The sequence below is a fragment of the Paramormyrops kingsleyae genome, chromosome 17 (genome assembly GCF_048594095.1).
Source record: "Paramormyrops kingsleyae isolate MSU_618 chromosome 17, PKINGS_0.4, whole genome shotgun sequence".
In the NCBI taxonomy this organism is placed as follows: domain Eukaryota; kingdom Metazoa; phylum Chordata; class Actinopteri; order Osteoglossiformes; family Mormyridae; genus Paramormyrops; species Paramormyrops kingsleyae.
The window spans coordinates 13,379,561-13,395,311 of record NC_132813.1 but is presented as its reverse complement, the minus strand read 5'-3'; the positions used below and the strand labels follow the sequence as shown (position 1 = coordinate 13,395,311).

Genomic DNA, 15,751 nt, shown 5'->3' with positions numbered 1-15,751 from the left:
CAAAGGAGAAATTGTGTTAACAGTTCATACAAATGAATTTGGTTTCTCCCAGTTTTTTTCCAGAAAGGATCTCTGTTACCGTGATAAATCATGATAATATGCGATAAAGTGTTTTTTTCTCTAATCTCACATCCTTCAATACACATTAAATTAAAGTAAATTAAATAAACGGCTCTTCCCTTACGCTTCAGGTGATATTTCCTTCCTTATTCCCTACAGGAAGTATCATTACATCGTTCATCGTCCATGCAACTTCCCTGAGGCCAGTGAGTAGATAAAAGCCACCGTGATGAAGTTGTAAGAACACAGTATTCTTACTAATCATCATTTCTGGAATGGTTCCTCATAAGTGACTCCCAGAATGCAAAGGGGGGCCAACTCGGCACGACGTGGCAGCCAAGCTTCTGCCAGGACACCTGGCTTTGTGGAAGGACGTAGGAAGCCGCTGGCTCCGTGGGTGACCTGGCTTGGCGTTAACTTGGCACCGGGGTGGCGCCCTGGACGGCAGCCTGTACAGGGGAGCGGAAGACAGAGGATGGATACTGGGGGGTTGAAGTCTTATTCTGGAGGCTGACCGGGTAGCTCACAGCAGCAAGCGGTTGTTGCTTCCAGAAAGCCAGGCAACTACTCTTTAAAGCAGAGCAAGAAACACTTCCTGTGGGGAGGAATTAATGGTAAGTGCAGAGCTGGCCCTGATAGTGGTGTGTAGCTCAGCACCAGGCGGCGCAGAGGACAGCGAGACGTCAAATAATGCGGCCGCTGCCCGGTGTTTATCCAACGGAGGAAAGACAAAAGTTCACCTATTAACTCTTAAACAGCACCTGTACCCTAACCCCAGCGGGACCAGGAGTATGACAGTTTCAGGGGTGGGGGAGGGGAGATAGATCGTGCACTTTGGAGATCGAGACAGCTATAAGGAAATAAAAGCAGGTGCCTAATTGCACAGTTACTTTAGTCAGATGCAGGAAGAAAATGGCTAAGTTTTATGACAAGGTTTTCTTTGCTGTCAAAGCCCTCGTATACCTCTGAAGGCCTGACCTTTTAACCACCTTTCCTATGCTCACTCCCCTCTCAAGAAGTCAACCTTTCACTGCAAAACGAGGATTCCCAGTGCCAACAACAGGCTCTTTTTGGGTGATACACTTTGTAAACCGTAATTTGGCCCAGATCTGCTCACTCTGATCTTCGAGGACTATTGTGATAAAAAAAAAGTGCAATAAAAGAGTTACAGTTGCAGAATGGAAATGACTCAGTAGATGAAGATGGTAGATGTTCCACCCAGGAGAAGGACCTTCTCTTTGTTCACAGGAAGCTCCGGTACAGAATCCACTCTTCATGACCTTCATGGACTGTGATGTGTGGCATCAGCCTTCTCTCACCATGACGATTATATGTGCCCCTCCGACCCCCCCCCCCCCCCCCCCCCAGAATAAGGTGCATGCTCAGGAGCCAGCAGGACGAGGAAAAAACGGAAAAACTGAAAGTTTTTACTGCTGACTGAGAGGAGAGATGGGAGACGAGAGAATATGTCAGGCAGCAGTGTTTATGGATGTTTATTATGGGCCAGAAACTTACATTTCCTCAAAATATTCATGGAGTTTAGCTCACCTGCAGTTCCACCCAAATGAATTATTATTCAAAAGGGCAGCTTAGCCACTAAGGATTGATGTGTAAAAGTTATTAAACTTACCGGAGGCTTGTGAACTTTTTACAGTTATTCAACGCGATTCGGGTGACAGAGATGTATAGCTCTATCCGTCACTGTAAATCAAACTGATTTGCCTTAATTCTGCTATTCCTGAACCTAGGTTAATCACTCAGGTGCCAGCTCCTTCCCTTCCTAATTAATAATAAAATAATAAATTCAACAAATTCATCAGAGTAACCAAAATAAAACCCTTAAAGCAATCCAAATATCGCATCCACGACATCAATGATTAAAAGTGCACATCAATCTCCCTTCACCTCAAGGTGAGGTGTACCTCTGAGCCCCAAACAGTCACACAAATCCCTTCATTGGTAATTAGCGCACATGTCGCCCCCGCCCCCCGTAATTTATTACACTTTCCGAATGCTTCTCCAAACTGTTATTGAAGAGGCAGATAATGAACGTGGAAGGTGTAAATCACTAGCGTGCCATACACACATGGAGTCCTCACCGGCGTGAGGGAGCTGAGTCCTGCTTCCAGTGTTGCTCAGAGCCTCGATGTGCGAACTCTCACACTCCGTCATCTGGGAAGCAGGTCCAGACACCGGCGATCTGGGGGAGATCATGTGATCCAGAATCCGAGTCTATCCATCACACTCTCGTGGTAATTATTTATTTCAATTAACTACACTGATAATTGCTAAACAATATCTGTCACAAACATAATGGGTGTGGAGTAACATTTTGTGTAATTGTGCAAATTAAGAGCTTTATTTTCTCTTTCAGTACATCTATTATCCACTGCCACTAATCAGGCGGGTCATTGGGTACACATTATTATTATTATTATTATTATTATTATTGTTGTTATTATTTATTATTATTACTGTTATTGTTGTTGTTTTATTGTTATTTATTATTATTATTATTATTAATATTATTGTGAGAATGGGAGAATGTTCTCTTGTGTCTGGGGAAGACATCCCTGTCTTGCAGACCAATGGACTCTATAATAAATAATAAATCATGTACATGGTGTGATTGTTGGGAGAGCAGAGGTCCTGTCACTGGAAGGCTGTCAGAGATGCTGAGCCATGTTGCCGGTGACTGCTTCTTCACCGGGGCTCTCGGCTGGGCCCTCACTCCCGTCCCACTCGCTCACCTGCGGGGAGTGGCAGTGGCCCGCGGGCCGGGGGCCAGGGGCAGGGGGCAGGGGGGAGTGCGCATGTAAAGGCCAGACCTGTGCTTCTCCATGGTCTAGGTTCCGGCTGTGCCCTGAATATGGCCAGGATATGCATCACACATGTTTAACCCTGGCATCGTTCTTGGAAATTACTAGAATCTTAATTTACCCCACGATCATTGACGTGGCTTTCATTACTATGAATAAACACAAACTATTGTGTTTGAATACCTAGTTATTGATGTATTCCATGGATAAATCGCTGATTTTGTTAGACTAAGTAATTGCATTCAAACTGGTAAGGAAGGGGTTAAAGCCACTTCAGATGACGCCCCCCCCCCTCCAAGCATTAGGTTATTAGCATAAATTCCGCAGTCAAAGGGAAAATCTTGGTAGACCAAGAATATTTACCATTCAGCCTCAAACACGATAAATATTTTATTTAAATATTTTAAAGACCACCCTGGTTACCTTAGATACTGCATATGAGCATGTATTTATTCATTGATATGGTGTTCTTTGTTACCTACCAATGTGTGATATAAATGTCCTATCCTGTATGTGACCATTGTCTTGTCTAACCTGCGTATGTGTCCACTGTACATATGAGAGCCACTGGCTGACAAATTCCCCATGTGTGAACATCCTTAGCCTATAAACCTGATTGTGACTCTGATTGTCAGACATCTAAAAAGCTCATGGATCTCTGGGTCTGTAGATGTGAGAAATAGCCAATGGTTAATAAACTTTGGTTTTTTTTCTGCCTTAAATGCTGTTTCTGTGAACACACAATGAAAAATCAACAGGCCTATTTGTTAGATTAATATACATGCAGCTGTTGCATTCATGGAGAGCTTTAGTGCATCGCTGCTGCGGATTTTATCCCGTTAGTCAAAACATCTCCGTTAATAACAGCTAGCTATGTGGCGGCATAATGAACTGTAAAGACTTAATAGTTGCAATTGGCCTGTATTTGGTTGTTTAACAAATGAAGTCAGAAACTCATGGTTCTGCATAATGTGCGGAAATTAAACGCGGTTTTATTTCCTGCACCTGTGTGAGGATTTTATTATATGCTGAGGTGGTACCTTTAACACGCTGAAGGTTCTGTAATCTCACCGTTGATACATTGGCTACACGGAAGCCGCTTTGTGCTGCTCTGGCCAACGCTTAAGGGCCGTCGTTGTTTTTCAGACCGGCATCGCAATTTCGCTGTATTCGGTTGCATAACGCGTAAATGCGGCCCGCCACAGCTGGCCCCCGCCTCCTGCTGCAGTAAAAGCGCACGCGTGACTCATCAGCGCTTTGTCTAAACGAAGAGAGCGATTTGAGGTGGTTATCAGAGCACGTATGGAGGGGTTCTCACACAGTCAAGGGACCGCAGAGTGGTAGGCTGACCCTGAAAGGCACAGGCCCGACTCCGGAAGCTTCCGGAATGAGCACTCGAGCAGCTGCCGGCCTTGGCCAGGTCCGGGAACTTTCCCGTCTTTGCTAGATGATGTTTTATTATTTTTAAATGTATCGCCCACAATGAAAGTAAATGTTTTCTCCTCTTTGTACGGACCACAGAGGTTAACACACTCCAAAATGAAGAGTAATTTCAGTCGATACTGGACTGACCTTTCGTTGACATTCATTGGAGAAAGTAAAGGGGACACGGGGAGGAGGCCACGATGCGGTGTAACGCCTTTTTATTGTGGACAAACGCACCTTCAACTGTACACATCTTAAGTAAAAATCATAACAAAAAAAAAAAAAACTCATTACCATCGATTTAGTTGACACTATTTATAAAATGCAGATCTTTATACTGTCAAGAGTTGCTGAAAGACACCAAATGGTGATAAAAACTTTTACCCCTGTTCAGCACAAACCACAGGAAAACACAACCTTAACAAACCCTCTGACTTACAAATACAATATCACCCATGTAATACAAGAGTCACTAGGGGCTCTTAGAGTGGAACTTATATTACAGAACGTTAAATCCCCATATTTACACGTAGCGTCGGTAGGTCCAGTCCGGATCATCGTGACATCACACGTGTGCATGGACAGTCTCTAATGCCTCTCTACCGTTACTCATTACGCTTGTGCTGGGCTACGCAGTCATCCTTTTCGGACCACTTGCCGATTCCCTCTAACCAGCCGTATGTCCTTCACGTGAGTCTCGCCTGACAGCCGACGACGGATGCACAGACTCTAGAAGCTTCTCATAACAGCTCCTCAGACGTCAGAATCCACCTCCTGCCATGGAGGCACCTCACTATCTGCATCGCCCTTCATCTTTCTTTCCCTGACATAGCTGCCGTCAAACTGCTCTCCCTGAAGCCATCGTTCCCGTATGAAGATGAACGGCTCATTCTGATGCACTTAACTGAGCAGGAGTGGTTGCAGGGATAACCTCCTTGCTTACATGATGATAGTTTTACAGGATATATATGTGTGTATGTATGATTGTAAACTCAGCAAAGCATTTCTCTGTTTGCATGGGATTATTTACCCCTGTATGCTGTAACAAGGATCCCTTGCTGAAGGTGAAATTTGGCCCTCATACATTATACTGCGTTGGCAGCAGTTACTATTTAATAGATGATTACTCAATGTACTCGATGATACTTATATTTTTACACAAACTTGTGAAATGTCATCAAAAAGTAGGCTTAGAGTCCCTAACAGGTCATCACATCTAGACCATCGCGTACAGACCATCACATAGAGACCATTGTGTATAGGTCATCATCTACAAACCATCATGCACAAGTCATTGTGTACAGACCATCATGAACAGCCCATCATAGGGTGTTTCTCAATATGCGTACTTGACCATATTCGTGTTCTCGCGTACCCGTTTTACATCATCTTCCATTGCCAAAGACAAGTTTCAATACTCATCAACAGAGGATGGTAAAAATCCCCGGATGTCGTTCTTGCCCCGTCCCAAACATCAAGGATACATTGGTTGCATTGTCACCAAACGAGACCAATCCCATGATTCCTTGCATCCCAACTTCGTTCTTGGAAGGCAAGTTAGCAAGACCGGTCTAGCCAAGACCACAAGTATGATCTTTGCATCCTTGGTATTGAGAAACACCCATGTACAGACCACCATTGTATAAAGACCATCGTGTACAGACCATCACTATAGCTCACAGGACCATGATCTCACACACATTACTGCTGTCTGCTCATAGCCTTCTTCAGTTTCGTTCTTTTTTTTACGAGTAACTCCACTTTGAGTAGCTGGGTCAGTACCTCCTTCAGTAACATGAACTGCATTACTCAGAACAGACGGCTGGTCTATCAGATACAAGACAGAGTCAAATCCACAAGCATGAGTATAACATTTAGAGATATGCTAAATATGACTGCGCAAGATAGGTAAAACACGGTAAAACGCGGTAAAACGCGAACCAGGAAGGTGGCCACAAGCTTTTTGAACACTGACTGATATTCCTGCTTCATTCATTCGTATTTCCACGTACTCAGGAGTCTTACGAATAAAGCGACTGGCGTACACTTTATTAAATGTGGTGTAAAAGCCCCGCCCCAGCTGCCCTATTCACCAACTGCAGATAGCAGGAGATTAAAATCTGACCAGGGAGAAGAAAAAGTCTCAAACTTTACGGTAGCAAAGAAAGCAAAACGTTAGAAGCCATAAAAGCCTGTTACGTTGGAGGTAATTAAGCAGCATTGAGGCGTGAGGCTACAAGGGAAAGCTCACGGGGGGGGGGTGGCATTCACGTCACCGTGGAGGTTTTGCACGTCACCGTGACGTGGAGGGATCACGCGGACGCGTCCCGTCTCTCTGAGAGCTCCATCGTTCACAAGGCAGCTTCCATTTCCAGTGTGAGGCCTCCGAAGCGGCCAGGTACGGTCGGGACGAAACATCGGGCATGTTTTCATGGATCTTAATGTGCACAAAAGCATTTTATTATCTGTGTATGTCAATGTAAACACTGTGACGCACAACCTCAAATCTCAAACTCCACTTATAACTGTACGTCCAGTCAATTCAATACTTTCTCAGAGACAGATACAGTAAAATCTTCATTTAGGGAAATAAAGGCATCTGTGGGAGATGAACGGGAACACGGATGCTGGAACTCACAGACAGATAGCTTTTCTGTGCCTCTACAGTTCTCGTGGTTATCTTTGTGCTTGTTAAATTACAGGGAACATATGTGACTCCACGACACTGGTACATAATAATCCAGACAGATGACAAACAGCTGCAACATAGCATCCATCACACCCCAAGGTTATAAATGTAACTCATGTCTCACTTGGGGCTGGGAGAAAAAAAAAAAAAACAGTCAGCTTAAGCGACAGATTTGTCCTCTTCCGGAGGTTCCTCTCCTTAGATCCCGGCACAAAGTCCTTCCCACGGTCCGTGAGCACAGACCCGGCTCTGTACCAGTGCTGGCAGGCCTCTCACGTTTTAGCAGAGACACAAAGACACACACTCCGATGCAGGAGGGGGAGAAGCAAGGCCTGCACGTATACACCCAAACACGAGGCTTTTTCGTACCAGGTGGACATGTTTCTGAATTCCTGATGAGCCTCACCACTTTTCCTTCACTCCTTTACACTGTAGACTGGATGCTACTAAGGACCAGCTTGCTACACATGGGAGTTATTGGCACTGCATACATAATCATTCAACAGAGCTACCACCCAGAGACACAAAACGCTTAAAAGAAAAGCGGTCAGGCAGGGTAGATGGATTCGCAGGCTCCTCACATTTACCCAGAGCCATCACAGTCATCAAAGACAATTAAAAATGTATTCACGAAAAAAGGAGAGAACTGAAAACATGTCATGTTGGTGCTCAACACCCTGCGATGTTTGTATATCAGTTTGTCCGGCATGCATAGCCCAGTACTTGACAAACGCTAGCATTCCATGTCCACTCCGTGTCTTCAACTGGGTTTTCTCAAAGACGGGTGAGGTGGAGGCCAGGATTGGGCTTTTCCAAGGCGCTGATGTCATTAAGGTTATTACTTGTCAAGCAATTCACGCCCACTTTCCAGTTCAGTCTCCTGTTTCATTTACAGTATCTTGGTATATTGAGCATCTCTACATTTGGTTTTCATCAATTTGAACCACTAGCATGGAGAGAGACTGGCTAAAATGCAAAACTGATGAAAGCAAAGTGTCATCATTGTCACATGATGACAAAATAACGTTCAGTTCTTGAAGGCGTGTGACTGGCAGCGGTTTGCAGGAACGAGGGTAGTGGAAACATGCGGATTAAGAGACTGGACTTCAGTGCGTCATTTTGGCACCAAACAGATTTCCCCACCCTTATGAGAGCCAACTTTTGGATGCCAGGAAATCCACTCCGCCATGTTTGGCAGTCAGGGACGTGAAAATGACATGTGGCATCAAGACACAAGAAGCGTGGTGAGGTGTCGGTACGTGCCAGTGAAGGTGACACTAGTCCGTTAGCTGGAACCTTCCTGCCAGAGGCTTGACACTTTGCACACTTATCTACCAGTCCTGCTTTCCAAGACTCTGGATTGAGCAACTGCTGCTGGCAGAGAGGGTCAGGCACGTGGCTTAGTGCCGCTTTCTGATTGGTCCATAGGTCCAGCAAAAGCTCCTTTGATTGGTTGATTCGATTGGTTAACTGCAGGTGGCCTGGCGGCATCAAGGTCCGCTTCTCCTTGGTGTTAGCAATGGCTTCGCCAAAACGAGAGAGAAACGCCGGCGAGCAAATGCAGAAGTAAGAGGAAATATCATACATCCAGTGTATAAGTCAGTCCACGGGTGCAGCAATGCCCTTTTTCATACACAATTGATACATTTAGAATAACATGACAAAAGAAATTATGCACAATTATTATTATCAAGCAGCTAGGCTTCCTGGCAGATCGAAGTCACCGGCCACTGGCCACGAATGAACCTTTATTGACTGGTTTAATAGCATTGTTAAAATACCACGATGTGAATCACACTGACGTCTGGAAACGGCTGAGAAGGCGCATTCCGGATTATTCCGTATTCTTTTTATGGGGACGTATGGATGTGTGCCGGGGTGGGGGCGTTGGGGGGCGTGGTCAGCGAGGGAGGGGCCCCTACACGTACCACTCCTTCTTGGAGATGACCGAGCCGTCGGTCTGGGACACCATGTCATCGGTGATCTCGGCGTCGGGCTCGTACTGGAAGGAGAGAGTCCGCCCGTCGTACTCTCGCCGCTCCGCCTCCTCCACCGTGAAATATGGCCGCTTGGTGTCCTCAGAGTCGCGTTCACCCCCCTCAAAGGCGGCAGGCGCGATCTGAGGGGGCTTTTTCTCATCGTCTGAGTCATCGGGGTACTGTGGGCTTTTGGGCAGCGCCGGGTGAGGGGGGGCCCCACCAGCGCCGGCCTTGCTGTAGCCATTCCCAAATGCGTGCTTCTTCGTGCTATAGTCGCCCTTGAAGGTGTGCTGTCGGCGCCGCAGGAAGACGAACAGGAGGCCGGCGGCCACGCCCAGCAGGGCCACGCCCCCCACCGCTCCACCAATGGCGGCGCCGGGATTCTGGGGCTCTTGCGGATTGTCACGCCCCCCAGGCGGCGGGTTGTTAGGGTATTCTGGGTAGGGAAACACAGATGGAAGGGAAAGTGTGTCAGTGTCTGGGGCGCCGTGTGTGGAGGAGGGGGGGGGGGGGGGTGAAGGGGTTAGGATAAACACAGGGAAAAAGGGGTGGACGTGTCCCTCCCACTCCCTGCGGAATCAGGCACTGCCCCCACCCAACAGACTCACATCTTTGGGAAACATGTAAAGCAGCTTGGAAAAGCCCCTCCAGCAGGGGGCAGGCACATTAAAAAAATAGAGCTGGGCACACAGGAGCCCCCTCCCCCAGCGTCTCCTCTTAAACACACAGGACTCTTTCACTGTGGTCAGAGACAGCTGTAATTCAGCACACATGAGCATCCCTGCCCTGCACTGACACAAAGAGGCACTAATGCAGATGCACTGCTCACACCCCAGCCCTCACCCATTGCACTCCTGGCAGGGGGGGGGGGAGCTGCTCCAGTCCATGTTCATTTTGGTTTCAAAATATGCTGAAAACCACAGCAATGTATGGAGGAACAGGCAGATCGCAGACAGTCTGTGTGACCTAATTTACACTGTGTGACATACAAACGTAAAACACGCAAAATTGTATTTGGGAAGGTAACATTTGCTTTGGTAAACAATGGTAATGTTGAGCCGTCAGAGCATGAAACCTCCCCAGCGTGCTGGTGTTTGATGTTTAAGGTGAAATCTCACCTTAGAGTGCAAGTAGGACAAGTTCGGTTAAACTGACACCAGTCTGCCTGTCAGAGCCACCTGTCACTCTGTCCCGGCAGCTGACGATCTTATCAAAGCCACATCACGCGTCACCATGAACCCCCCACCCCCCCAGGAACACACATTGCAGGGATAAACTTCAGTGCCGAGTACAACAAAGCCGGCCGGCACCGAGAGGCGACATGCGGCCCTGGGCGGCAGGGGGGCGTCGCCTTCGTCAGCCTACTTCTCATTAACACGTACAACCCCCCCCCCCCCCCCAACTCCCCCCCCCTGCACATGGCTGCTGATTCCATAGCAACAGAGCTGCACAGGAGAACAAATCACAGTGTCTTTCAGGGATTTTTCAACTGACAGATGGTTATGGAAAAATGATCAGAGCTGTTACTGTTTCTGTTCTAATACATGTGTAAGGAAACAGAGCACTCCCAAAATTTATAAGAGCACTCCCAAAAGGAATAAGAGCACTCCCAAAAGGGATAAGAGCACCCCCAAAAGGGATAAGAGCACTCCCAAAAGGGATAAGAGCACTCCCAAAGGGATAAGAGCACCCTCAAAATGGATAAGAGCACTCCCAAAAGGGATAAGTGCACTCCCAAAGGGAATAAAAGCACCCCCAAAATGAATAAGAGCACTCCCAAAAGGGATAAGAGCACTCCCAAAAGGAATGAGGGCACCCCTAAAAGGGATAAGTGCACTCCCAAAGGGAATAAAAGCACCCCCAAAATGAATAAGAGCACTCCTAAAAGGGATAAGTGCACCCCCAAAAGGAAAGCGACGAAGTGGAAACTGATGCAGAAACTGATAGGTAAAGAAGACCCCAAAGGTGAGAGTTAGCCCCGCCCCTAATGCGGGAGGGGGGGGGTCTTCAAGAAGCTACTCTGTCAGGCTGCATTCTGAGTGCCGAACACCTGCACCAAGCGCCGAGATCATTATGGATTATTCTGTTTCCTGTTTAGCTAAGGCAAAGGTCGGCTCCCTGAACATTATCTAATTAAGAGATACTAAACAAAGCCAGCCCCCATCTTTATCTGATTAATGTGGCACAGGCGGGGCCGGCCTCCCAGGCCACCTTACAGACAGGGTCCTGAAACTTTAGAGGCTTGAAGGAGACAGGCTAGAAGACAGACTCATTAACTGTGCAGAAACAGCTGGAAGGCTGTAGCGGGCTGACGGGATGCTGGCGGGATGCTGCGGCTAACAGAATGCTGACGGGGAGCCTCTGAGTGGCACCATGCCGACCCGATACCCGGAAAGCCGACCCTCGGGGCACCAGGAATATGCGGCTAGGGAGAAAACGGCACGGAGTGGCCAGCAGGGGGCCTCAGTGGGGGCCTGTCACAGGCGTCAAACTGCATTAGTGAAACGCATTTTCACGTCTCTAATCATTGGGCTGCACAACATGTAGGCAGTTTTTTTCTTAGTTTGTTTATTTGAAGCACTGGTAAATCATAAAGGAGGTAGTGAAGACCTGAACTGGCCATGTGGCTGATGAGTCTGTGGGCGACCAACCCCCCCCCCCCCCCACTACAAACCTTTAACCCTTTATAACAATAGCTACTATCTCAGCTGCAACAATCCATCGGTACGCAATGCAAGCAGAGTCACCTGGTCCACGAAATCCCACTGTGGAGCCACAGCAGCTTAAAATACACACAGAGTGATGTTTACAGATAAATGAAGATGCAAGCTGACTGTCACCAGTGCTGCAAACGTTACTCATTAAACGCTGATTAGGCTCATTCCTCAGCCACAGCCCTCGGGAAAACTTCCCTTCCACGGCCTGTATTTTTAATTTTTTATATATTTCCCAGGAGACAGACCATCTCATCTGTAACTCGGCGAAGTTTTCTGTTGTCTGAGTGTTCGATTTCTCATAAAGCTGCTACAGTGAAAATCAGCAGCATAAAAAGGCAGTGAGGTGCGAGACTGTGGCTGTCAGACAGGGAGGTCAGGAGCCAATCACAGGCCACTACAGGCATCTCACCCCAGGCCCCTTCAGATTCTGCGTGCAGATTGAGTGAGGCTTCCCCAAGTCTGCATTTTTTAACGTCCAAATGAATCTTCTCCGAAGTCTGATAGATGTGATTCAAAAGTCTCATCTTTGCATTTTACTGATTTTATCTCAAAGAAACTGACTGGCAAACCACAAAATATACATTTTCAAAGAAATTTATCCTCAGCAGAAATCTGCCGTACCTAAAGCTTGCAGGGCAATTATTACTAAACGATCAAAGTAACCATGCTAATAGATATGGACAGGGTTAACCAATGGGGTGACTTTGAGCTGGTCAGGTGACTGCGGAGGCATTCAGATGACAGATGTACAATGAGGGAGGGGCCAGAGCCCATAATGAAGCCTTGAAACGCGTCTGTGATTAGTGGACTAGCGGCCTATCAGAGCGGGGGGAGAGAGAGAGAGAGAGAGAGAGAGAGCACCATATGGGGTTAGGATGCTATGCTTGTGATCAGAAGGTCGCTGGTTCACATCCTGTGGCTGGCAGAATGTTGGGCCTTTAACCCCAGTTGCTCGAGGGGCCGACTGACCCTGCGCTCCCATTTGTACAATGCTTTGGATAAAAGTGTCGGCAAGATAAATAAATGTAAAAGAACACTATGAGTGCCGTGACAGGGGCTCCAGGGAAAATCGTGACTCATGCTGCAGCCTGAACTGCATGGGGTCGCTACGTCTCAGTGACGAAACGCTGCCACAATCCCTAACTGTGCATCAGCTGCGGACAAGTAGGGGTAGGAGCGAGAGAACCGTCCTGACAGGAGCTTTACACATCAGCACAGAGAATGAGTACCTCCACGTTGGCGGAGTATACACACGTCATGCATGTCGCGTGGGCGTTTCTACGACCGGAGCTGACAGCTCCTCTCCGATCTGACCTTTTCTGTTAGTCTGTGCGCAGTGACTAGCATACGGTGTCAGGACCCCAGCAGGCTGCCCCACTTACTGCCCGCATGCCCTGCAACACCATGCGCGTTAATGATGGGGAGAGCACGTCCCATCGTTTCATTGACACCAGCCGCCTCTCTGCCGGCACGTGCCGGAACTTTCCGGCCCAACTGGCCTCGGGCTTTCCGAAATTCAGGTATTATTGGGCTGGCACCGCTGATCCCACAGGGAGCCGCAGAAGGGAAGATAAGCGGCGTGTGAGAATACTTGAGGTGAATAATGAGGCGTAATCTCCCCGCGATTCGGGGGTGGGAGAGGTCCTCTTGCTGCTGGGTGGCGGAGGGGGGGGTGAAAGAGCCACACCCCCGCACGGAGCAGGCAGCCAGGCTGGGGGAGGGTACAGGAACACGCATCCCACGCTTTTCCTACTCAACACAGACCTGACAGTTTGGACTTAATAATACACAGAACCCGCATGTGTGGGCTGTCGGCCCGTCAGTGACACGCAGGGGTTTCCAGGGCGACACGGCGCTCGGCTAGTTAAGCTGATTGAGGCTGTCATATGGGGCGTGACGAGTGCATAGCATGTCAGCTGGGGGTCCGTGCTAAGCTGGCTGTAAGGTACGGGAATAACGCAAAGGACCACCATGAGGCTCAAGTGCATCGGGGAGAAAATCGCAATAAGCAGCAGGGAGCCTGGGGGGGGGGGGGGGGTTGGCGCTCTCGAACCTATTGACGAAGCTATTGATTGCTACAAGTACACAGCAATGCTTTAGATTCCACATATCCCATCATGCTCTGCTTTAAGGTGAATGCACATATTCAGGTGCTGGGTGATGTTTTTGGAGCCAGCAAACAGGATCAGCCATTTATCTGCCCCCCCTTACTTTATTCAGTGGGTTAAGGGCCTTGCTCAAGGGCCAAACAGTGATGTGACTATTCTGCCACCCTTAGGATTCAAACCAGGGCCCTTCTGTTCACAGTCAAGGAGGCCTGACCCTCTGAGTCACACACTGCCCTCCCTCAAGCTGCCACTGGGAGACCCCCCAGCACTGGAGGGGTCAGGGGGCACCGTGCTGTAAATGACGCTGTGCTTCCTGCCCAACTGAGAGCATCGCCAATTTTCAGCAATTACCTTCCTTTGTGTATTAAAATGTTTGCCGTCAATCCCCCATCTCTCCCTCTCTCTCGCTCTCTCTCGCTCCCTCCCCCTCTCTCTCTCTCTATGTCTCATACCATTCCTTGGATGACAGTAGACATCTCATGCAATGATAGGCATGGCCTAACTCTCCCGTAACACCCTGCCATTACCTGCCCATCCTCTGATCAAAGGGGGGCTCATTTCTGTCCATCTCTCCCTCTAATATCCAAGGAACCACAACTGTATTTACTTTATTCTCACCTTGGGGGGGGGGGGGAGCAGTTTAACCCACCATCCGCTCTCCTCCCCAGAAACATGCGATTGCTTGTTCAGGGGAGCGTGAACGGATGTGAGCACAGCTCTCTGTAATCGGGGGGGGGGGACCCAATAGACGCATGTCCCAGCCTGAGAGGACGTGTCCCCACCAGCACCTTGGAACATGTAAATATCCACCTAGCCGAACGTGAACAGCCAATGTGAGAACGTGAATACACATAGCCAGGCCTACAACCACAAACCAGCACGCAGCTGAGAGTGACTGGGCCCTGACCGTGTCATGTGGTCATGCTGTTTTTGCGGGAAACTCCACCTCGGTATACGACACAAAGGGCGTATACAGGGGTAAAGCCAGAGAGGCACCTGCCCCAGCTGAAAGCTGATTGGCCCCCACTGATTGCCACTCAACGTTATGAAACATATCATTGGCTAAAGAAGTTGGCAAATGAATTATGCAACTCGGCTTAAAAAAATCCTAGAACCACCCCTGCATGATACACAGATGCTTGTAGGTGCTTGACCTTTCCAGGCTCGTGGACCAGTGTCTCTCCTCGTATCTGTCTGTCTCCCCCAAACATGGATCTCTAGCTACCAAGGGGGCACACTGTTCATGCATGTAGATGCTCAGTGGGTTAGGGTGCTGTATCTGTGACCAGATGGTTGTTGGTTCATATCCCAGTCTTGAGTGATGTCACTGAGCAAGTCCCTTAACCTCTAGTTGCTCCAGGAATTGTCTGACCCTTTTTCTGCTTTCTCAAAAAAAAAAAAAAATGTATGTCGCTTCAGATAAAGACATTGGATAAAAAAATAATGTAGATGCTGGTCACCAGGGCCTTGAGGCTGCGTGACCAGCAATGGATGATTCGTCATGACATTTCCCCCACCGGCCCCTGCATATCCCATTTCCAGATGGGGGAGGGGGCTCACTGTAGGTCACAGTCAGCGGTTCATCCTAGGGTGACAACGGGACTTCTCATGGTCGACACCCATCAGGCAATTCCCACCAATCAGACTACGGCCTGTGGGACGAGCATCGAACATGGTAGTTTTCCAGTTGACAGTTATTCTGTGAAGGATTTAATGGAGAAAGGCGCCAACTATAAATTTTAGAGTTAATTGATTTAATTATAGCCTTGCTATGTTGCCTTATAAGCAAAGAATCCTATGAGGCTGACCACATCAAACCATCGCCCCCCACCCCTCCTAAACCCCCGAAAGGCCACCCGCCACTAAATAACATTCCTCACCAGTCCTGTTACAACATCACACCATGCTTGTCGATTCTGTGAGAATCATAATGACTCACTGAGTTAGTCTCCCT

General features: G+C 48.2%; 1 protein-coding gene across 4 annotated transcripts in view; it reads right to left on the bottom strand.

Annotated features, from left to right (window-relative positions):
- nectin1b (nectin cell adhesion molecule 1b) overlaps positions 1-15,751 on the bottom strand; it is a 106,483-nt gene that overhangs the window by 43,901 nt on the left and 46,831 nt on the right. Inside the window, exon 6 of one of the 4 annotated variants that reach the window (XM_023807255.2) lies at positions 4,506-9,408. The exons of the other annotated variants lie outside the window; for them this stretch is intronic. Coding sequence (XP_023663023.1) covers positions 8,912-9,408 — 497 coding nt within the window. The 3' untranslated portion in view covers positions 4,506-8,911. Of the gene's footprint in view, positions 1-4,505; positions 9,409-15,751 lie in introns of those variants that run through there. 4 annotated transcript variants of the gene reach the window in all.